Source organism: Colobus angolensis, unplaced genomic scaffold (genome assembly GCF_000951035.1).
Source record: "Colobus angolensis palliatus isolate OR3802 unplaced genomic scaffold, Cang.pa_1.0 Scaffold169, whole genome shotgun sequence".
Taxonomy (NCBI): domain Eukaryota; kingdom Metazoa; phylum Chordata; class Mammalia; order Primates; family Cercopithecidae; genus Colobus; species Colobus angolensis.
Window position 1 is genome coordinate 2,432,677 of NW_012114810.1, and position 8,782 is coordinate 2,441,458.

An 8,782-nucleotide genomic window follows, 5' to 3' on the forward strand; every position below is an offset into this window, starting at 1 on the left:
TCGATCTTCTGACCTCGTGATCCGCCCGTCTCGGCCTCCCAAAGTGCTGGGATTACAGGCTTGAGCCACCGCGCCCGGCCTATTTCACCAGTTTTTAACCCATCATGTGTTTGCGTTTCTTCTCCCCAGTCCCTGGCTCCACCTCTTCTGCCACAAACGTCAGCATAGTGGTATCTGCTGGCCCTTGGTCCAGTGAGAAGGCAGAGATGAACATTCTAGAAATCAACAAGAAATTGCGCCCCCAGCTGGCAGAGAAGAAACAGCAGTTCAGAAACAGCAAAGAGAGATTTCTTGTAACTCAAGTGGCCTGCTTCCTGGCCAGCCGGCAGAACAAATACAGTAAGATCTATAGGCTCACCATCGCGAAAGTGATGAATGACGTCCTGTCTTCTCTCTGAGAAACTAAATGCTCTCTCCATCAAAAATAATTTCTTCCTTCCCGTACTTCTAGGAAAACAGAAATGGGTATTTTAACATTTTGTTAAGGTTGGAAGACAGAGGTACCAAAGTATTTAGCAACTTTCCATGTTTGCAGTCAGGTGGCGGTGGGACTAGAGTTCAAATCCAAGTTATTGATTTCTGACACAGGTACAGCACCACCTGTTTTCTCAGCAAGAGGCGAAATCATGTTACTAGAATCCTCTCTGTACCATAAAAGATTATGCAGACAAGTAGCATCTGGTCTGTTGGTCTAAATGTCTGGGACTCATGAACTTCCATTCAGTTCAAGTCTCTGTTGAGGCCCAATAGGCAAATCTCTGTTCTGGGGACCCTGGGGGAAACGTGGTGTTAGTACACAGTACCCCTGCTGAGGAGCTTAAAGAGAACTCTGCTCCTAATAGAACCTGTAGTATCTATAAGTGACAGCATCAAGAGCAGGGAGTACCCTGGTGAGAGGGAAGTCCTGCTTCCTGGGGCACTGGCTCTTGTTCCTAAAGAGGAAGAAAGATGGCACCCAAGACTTTGTGAAGGTAGCAGTGTGTAGAGCAGGGACCCTGGGCCAGTGTCCTGGGCTCCATCCAAGTTGCTTGTCTTCTCTGTTCCTCAGCTTCTTCATCCATCCATAGGGTACTATAATAATACCTACCTCTATAAGTTGCTGCAATGAATTACATGACCTATTTCTTGTAAACCTCCTGGAACAGTTGTTGGCACAGAGTAAGCACTATTAGTTCTTCATTCTACTGTTTCTAACTTAACAGAAACTTGATTAGTATATGGGCATATTTCCTTCATGGCTTTATGGTCTTATGCCTCATATTTTATGCAATTTATCCAGATAGTATTTTTAAAATCTTTGACATAGTTGTGCTTGAAATTCCCAGTAAAAGGGAAATCATCAGTCCCATAGTCCTAGGGGCCTTCCCGACTCTACGGAAAATCACTTCATGGCCCAGTGCAGTGTTTACAGGAGAGGCTGCAAGGCTTGGGAAAGTGGCCCAGAATTCAGAGTCAGACCTCAGGGGCTGTGAATTCTGACTCCACTTCATTGTGGTTGAATCATCTTGTCAACTTGGTTGGTTTGCCCTTGAGTTTCTCTTTCTTCATCTCTAAATTTTGGAGGATCAGATGCCAGAAAGTTGGGAGACCGAAGAGTAAAGCTGTGGAAATCCCTGCCTAGAGCCGGGTACTGGGGACAGTTTTGTCCTTGGGATGGACCTGCCTCCTGCCCTGTAGACAGTGACTACAGCAGCATGTCCAGCCTTCCACTGAGGCAGACGTGTCTGTCTTTTCTCAGAATTTGAAGAATGCAAAGACCTCATACAATCTATGCTGAGGCATGAGCTGCAGGTCAAGGAGGAGAAGCTTGTAGAGCAGCTTGGGCAAGATGAGGAGCTCAGGTGAGGGGGCCCCGTGGGGGCAGGTAGGTGGGCAGGTGTGTAAATCTCTGAAGTACAGCAGCTTGGCGGCTGGGCCAGGGGAAGGGCAGGAATTGCCATGGCAGGCTCACGACACACAAATATTTATCAGAGAACAGGATAATAAGTTATGGGTTGCAGTTTTTTCTCAGAACCTTGTTTTCTCTTTTTCAAACAAGTAACTGTTGAGGTGAAACTTGCATAACACAAAATTAACCAAAGGAGTGGGAACAACCCAGCAGCATTCAGTATACTCAAAATGGTGCGCCATCACCACCCCACTTACCCTTAGTCACAATTACCTCCTGACTGACTGTGGCATCTCATTCCTTCACTCAATCAATGTTGTCTTCTCGACCCTGTCATTCTTTTCTTCTTTTGTCTTTTCAATTCGCCCCATCTGCACCCGGCCTCATTTCTGTCCATGGCTTTGTATCTAGTCGCTGCAAGATGCGCTATGTGTATTTTCACATGGAAATGACCATGGCCAAAGTGAGGAACTGAAAGGATGTCTTTTTGAAACTGATTTAGAAAGACCTACTTTTGTTTACAAAAGAGAAAGATGAATGCAACATTGTCAAGGATCTTTCAGTTGCACTCTCTGATATAGAGAAAGCCTGTAAAAAATTTTTTTTCTCTTGGCCACAGGCATTTCCCCAAACATGTGTTGACCTTCTGCTTGGAGGTCTCCTTGAGGACATTGTTTCAGAAATCTCTGTTGCAGTATTAGAACTGATCACTCATCCCTTTCCACTACTAAATTTTCTCTACTGTGTCACCTTAGGCAATATAAAGTCCTGGTTCACTCTCAGTCACAAGAGCTGGCCCGGTTAAGGGAGAAGTTACGGGAAGGGAGAGATGCCTCCCGCTCATTGAATCAGCATCTCCAGGCCCTCCTCCCTCCGGATGAGCCTGACAACTCCCAGGGGCAGGATCTCCGAGAGCAGCTGGCTGAGGGCTGCAGACTAACAGAGAACCTCATCCACAAACTCAGCCTAGGTAAGGTGGCCACAGGCCCTGATGACCCAAAACCCCAGGCTTATGAGAGACTCCAGACCTCCATACCTCCACAATGACAGTTGTATTGGTGGTGTTTTTTTCCACTAAACATATGTGGCCATGACGTGACCAGGACTTCCTGGGTAAGAACAGAGCTGGGAAACCCATGGGGTTGGAGGTCACAGTATTGCAAATGTCCCTCCTTCCTTGATGGAAGGTGGTCTTTGGAACAAGAGGCAGCATCTATCTAGTTTTAAAGGACAGGAAGGAGGCTGTGATGGGAGGGCGCTTGTTAGAGTGAAAAGAACTCTGGACTAAGAATGAAGGTTCCCAGGCTCTATCTTCAGCAATGTCCTTAGTAACTGTCGGTGAATGATTGATTTATCCTTCCTGGGTTTCTCTCCGTCTGCAAAGGCAGGCAAATTGTCTCTTGCAAGGGCCTGAAGCATCCAAATGTGGGAACACTTACAACTGCTTTCAAAATGAGATGAAGCCCCTTGCCGTGTGGTGTTGGAGAAGGCACTTGGTGTGGGGGCATTTGGTGGTAGGAAGGGCTTCAGACTGGTACACTCCCCATGCAGAGGATGTCCCTGAATAACACAGCAGAAGCCACTTGGAGGGCCTGTGAAGTCCTCTGATGTGTAGAAGATTGTGGGACAACTTTGTTTGTCCTCTCCTAAGAGAAAGAATTAGGTTCTAAATGTGAATTGTGACAGGACACCAAGCCTGTGCCTGGGAATCAGATCTGTGGCGGGATGGGGGAGACAGCTGCCAAAGTCCAGAGACAGGCTGCACAAGGCTCTAGTGATATGGGGACCAAAAGGTCTTTTCAGTGTTTGGCCACATCTTGATGGTGGTCCTCCAGATCAGAAATGCGTTGCCTGATGGATCAGGAAACCATGCCAGGGCATTTTGTTAAAGATAAAACATGAGAACTTTCAGTTGAACGGTGACCCATGCCTAGATGTTCATGTCTCTGTGCACATTGGGCTGACTGTGCTTGCAGAGTGTGAAGTGGGAAATATCTGAACGAACACTTCTGTATTCACAGAAAATGATGAAGATGTGGATGACGATGTTTACGTTGAGGAGACTGAGAAAGTACGGGAATCATGCGCCCCCAGGTAACACTGAATAATCATGAGCAATAATTGTTGTGGGAAGTCAGGGACCCTGGACGGAGGGACTGGCTGAAGCCGCGGCAGAAGAACATAAATTGTGAAGATTTCATGGACATTATCCCTTCCCCAGTCAATACTCTTGTGATTTCCTATGCCTGTCTTTACTTTGATCTCTTAATCCCATCATCTTCGTAAGCTCAGGACCCTGTGATGATTGCATTAACTGCACAGATTGTTTGTAGACCATGTCTATTTGAACAATATGAAATCTGGACACCTTAAGAACAGGATAACAGCGATTTTTAGGGAACAAGGGAGATAACTTCAAAGTTTGACTGTCTGTGGCCAGGTGGAACAGAGCCATATTTCTCTTATTACCAAAAACAGGTAAGATAAATATTGCTGAATTCTTTCCCCAGTAAGGAATATTAATAATTAACAGCCCTGGGAAAAGAATGCATTCCCAGAGGAGGCCTCTGAATGGCTGCTCTGCGAGTGTCTGCCTTTATGCAGATGTAGATAGGGATGAAACACGCCCTAGTCTCCTGCAGTGCCCTCAGGCTTGCTAGGATTAGGAAATTCCAGCCTGGCAAATTCCAGTCAGACCGGTTCTCTGCTCTTGAACCTTGTTTATCGATGACAATGCATACACGGCTGGACATGGAAGTTCATTAGTGATTCTAGTTTCGCCCTGACCTTGTGATCTCGCCCTGACCTCCTGCCTTGTGATCTTTTGTCACCCTTGAAGCATGTGATCTCTGTGACCCACACCCTATTCATCACTCCGTCCCTTTTGAAAATTGCTAATAAAAACTTGCTGGTTTTACAGCTCATGGGGCATCACGCAACCTGCCGACATCTGATATCTCCCTCGGACACCCAGCTTTAAAATTTCTCTCTTTTGTACTCTTTCCTTTTATTTCTCAGACCAGCCTGTGCTTAAGGAAATAGAAAAGAACCCACGTTGACTATCGGGGGTGGGTTCCCCTGATAAATAATGGATGGTAAAATATGAAAAAGGTCTAGGAGGCAAACCCTCTCTGGCAACTACAATGGGCCAAAAGCCTGCATTCCCCTGGCCACAGTATGTTAAATTCAACCCAGCTTAGACACAGGGTGTGGCAGCTGTTATGGTTCCCTGTATGTGCTGAGTGTCATGCCTGTACCATACAGGGATAATTGAGTCTCCATCCTCCTCAGCTCCTATCTGCCCAGTACAATGAACACCAACTGCTGTCTTCCTCTTTGGCTCCCATAGCAGCCATGCTCTGTTGCAGAGAGTGGAGGAGTGCCTGTTCCCTCTTAAAGGGAACCTCCTGTTTGCTTTCTGGGACCACTGTCTTATGCCTTCTGTCAAAACTAGCTAGGACTCCCTGGAGTCCAATCCCTCTCTGTTTAACCTTCTGTCATGTCTGTGTCACCTGGCTCATCAGGGAGGTGCAGAAGGCTGAAGAGAAGGAATTCCCGGAGGACTTACTGGAGGAATGTGCTCTCGCTTGTTCAAATAGCCACGGCCCTTCTGACTCCAGCCAGCCTCACAGGAAAACCAAAATCACATTTGAGGAAGACCAAGTTGATTCTGCGCTGGTTGTAGACAGTGAGCTTTCTCATGATGAAGGGGAAGAAGCTCTAAACATTCTCCCAGGTAGCCTCTATATTCTTTGTCCCTGGTACCTCTGTCTAGGCTGAGGAAGATCAACTCTGAAGATAGGCTCTATACACACAAATTGGTTTGAATCAAAAACTAGGATGGGATACTAAACACATTTATCAGGGAGTCCGCCTTTCCTCCTCCACCCATGTCATGCCTCTGTCTCCCTGGGCCCAGTATCAAGTTACTGGACCCCAGGCAAGTGTGACAAACTCATACTCACCTGAGTGCAGGAGGTGTAAAGGAAGTACCTGTCAGGCCTCCCAGTTTTGATTCAGTATCTCTCATCACGTGTAATTATTCATCTGTCCCTAAACAATGTCCATGGAGTTTCTCTTCCTTTTTAAGGAAACTGGCAGCCTTGCCTTTGTATTTGGAGATATTGTTTCCCAGGTTTCACTGTTCTCAGCTTCAGTCTTGATCTCCTTTAAGTCAACTTGCTTAGCTGCTTAGTCACTTTGAAACCTGGACGGAAACATTTCTTCTTTACCTTGCTGATATGTTTCCATAAAGTAAGGCTGGGCCCTGGTTCTCCACCCCATCAGTGGCTGATGTGATATTTCTTTGTAGCATCGCAGATTCTTTTTTTTTCTTTTTCTTTGAGACGGAGTCTCACTGTGTCGCCCAGCCTGGAGCAGAGTGGCATGATCTTGGCTTACTGCAACCTCAGCCTGCTGCATTCAAGTGATTCTCCTGCCTCAGCCTCCTGAGTAGCTGGGACCACAGGTGTTCACCACCACACCTGTGCCCACTCTCAAGACATTGGACCCAGGCAGATGTGACAAATTCACACAATTGTGATTTTGACTCATGGATTTGTAGATTTCCTCCTTCATTCTAGTTTCAGTGTCTAAAATCCTTGCAACCAGGAACAAGCTGGGTATTTGATGAGACAGGGCTGAATACTGCAGTTTTTCTCCTAGAAATTGTTTGGGGCATTTGCTTTAAATTGATTGGAAAAATATTGCATAACCCTTTGCACAAATTTGGGACACGTGATATTGGGATAATGATGTACCAGAATAGGAATACTTCACCCATAGGCTCAGGGATGAAAACAAAGGAATCTCTATCATGGCAGACCCTCAGGCCTCATAAAGTATATCTGTCACAGTGTCCTGTTCTCATGCCAAGGAGACTGATATTCCTGTTTTAGGATTGGGCAGTGGATTGTTACATGAATAGGGGAATCATCTTAATGTGTCTGTCCCTGTCTGACTAATTGCAGAAATTGAAAAGGAGCAAGAAGAGGAAGAAGATCAAGACTCACCATGCCCCAGGTAACTTTGAGTAATTGTGGACATTTAACTTATTGTTGACATCTGGAGATGCCAGATGCAGGGAAAACAGAACATACCTGTTCATTCATTCAGCCAATCATGAAATAGCCATATTAGCAATGTTAAGATTATCAATGTGGAATAATTATTAAGCAGGATTATTAGTTAATATTAATATTACTGGTCAACATTAATGAAGTTGCCTCTTTTCATTTTACACCTGTATTTGTTTCTTTTGTTAATTCCTTCAAAATTGTACTAATCTTTATTAGGTTGACTTGGTTGAACCAATCAATCACATTTTCTGCAGTTTCCTTTTCACTTTAAGTCTTTTGGCTTAAAGTGAACTTGAGATGCTCATCTGATATCTGCCTCTTTCCCTTTATATTCGCAAATATTTGGGAGCAGGAATGTAAATACAAATAATTTATATCATGCTAGAAATTTGAGAACAAGAGATGTTGAGGTCACGGTAACTCTATCAGTCTATGAAGACATAGGGGCCTGTTGCGTGTGCCATGTCACAGCTCTTTGGTACAGGGATCGTTCCGTCTCCTTCCTTTCCAGCGCACTGTCTACCCAGGACGCTGAGCACCTGCTGCTCTCTCTCCTGCTGGAGATAGAGAAGGATTGTTCTCTCTCTGAGGGGACTATCCTTTGCTTCCTCTGGCCCCTCCTGTTGGCCTCTCTGTAGAACTAGCTGGGCACTGTGGTTTCTGTTCCCTCTGGTGTTTATCTTCTGTGTTCTTCACCCACCAGGCTGAGCCTGGAGCTGCCAGAGATGGAGGAGCAGGACGTCCCGCAGGACTCTCTGGATGAAGTTTACTTGACTCCTTCACTTCCCCATGACCTGTCTGACTGCCAGCAGCCTTACAGCAGCACGTTGTGCTCATTGGAGGATCAGCCCGCCTGCTCTGCTCTGGATGTAGCCTGTGAGTACTCCAGCCTGAAGGTCACAAAGCTCCACTGTTCTCCCAGGCAGCCTCTATATATTCTGTTTCCTGTAACTTGTGCAGGTGAGATGGATCATCTCTGCAACCAGGCCCTGTAAATTCAGAGTGTTTTGAATCTGGTTCTTGCATTCAGTTTTAAGCTCAGACATTCATGGGTAGAACCCCCTTCTCTTGTGCCAGGTGATTCCTCTGTCACCCGACCCCTTCTCACAAGAGCAGGGGGTAGGTATCAAAATAGGCCAGAGAGGGGAATGATGAGGGATCACTGCATACTCTCGGCCACAACAGCTCACCTGGAGAATTTTATATAACAGACTTCATTCCTTAAGATAGGGCATCTCTCTTTTCAGACATTATGTTGAACAGTGCCCTTCTCATCACATATCCTGAACAGCGCCCTTCTCTCTGGCCATCCACCTGTGCCGGCAGTTTTCCCCCATTATTTTGGAGGGTTGTTTCATGATTCCTGTGTTTCAAGCCAGATTCTCTACTACCTCCTCTGAGGTGGCTTCCCTCCACTGAAGGAGTCTAATGTCCCTTCCTTCATGCATGGCCATGGCTTGCATCCTCTGTAGGGCCCCGTGGTTTCTTTCATGTGTGGGTTTGTGGTTTCAATCATGTGTCGTCTCAGTGCTATGTTCTCATGTAAACCATCAACAACTAGTGTCCCTGGTCAGGTGCTGGCCTAACTGATGAGCAAAGCGCAGTGGTTCTCATCCCCATGATCTCTGGCAAACTCCTCCTGTGAGCAAGTGCCCCTTGAGGTTGCTGTTTCATAAGGTGTGTAAGGAAAAAAACAATTTTCTTTTCTTCTCATTCATTCTGGTTTTGTTTTGTACCATTATTCTGGGAATTTCATGTGGATTGTTAGTTTTACCCATCAAAACTCTTGTAGAAAGAGCAAGTAACGGCCGGGCGC

At 45.9% G+C, this 8,782-nt stretch overlaps 1 protein-coding gene across 1 annotated transcript in view; it reads left to right on the plus strand.

The window, feature by feature from the left end:
* LOC105508938 (putative neuroblastoma breakpoint family member 7) overlaps positions 1–8,782 on the plus strand; it is a 15,872-nt gene that overhangs the window by 605 nt on the left and 6,485 nt on the right. Inside the window, exons 2-8 of the mRNA XM_011937964.1 lie at positions 130–339; positions 1,739–1,841; positions 2,644–2,858; positions 3,910–3,982; positions 5,413–5,624; positions 6,847–6,910; positions 7,670–7,842. Coding sequence (XP_011793354.1) covers positions 130–339; positions 1,739–1,841; positions 2,644–2,858; positions 3,910–3,982; positions 5,413–5,624; positions 6,847–6,910; positions 7,670–7,842 — 1,050 coding nt within the window. The remainder of the gene's footprint in view (positions 1–129; positions 340–1,738; positions 1,842–2,643; positions 2,859–3,909; positions 3,983–5,412; positions 5,625–6,846; positions 6,911–7,669; positions 7,843–8,782) is intronic.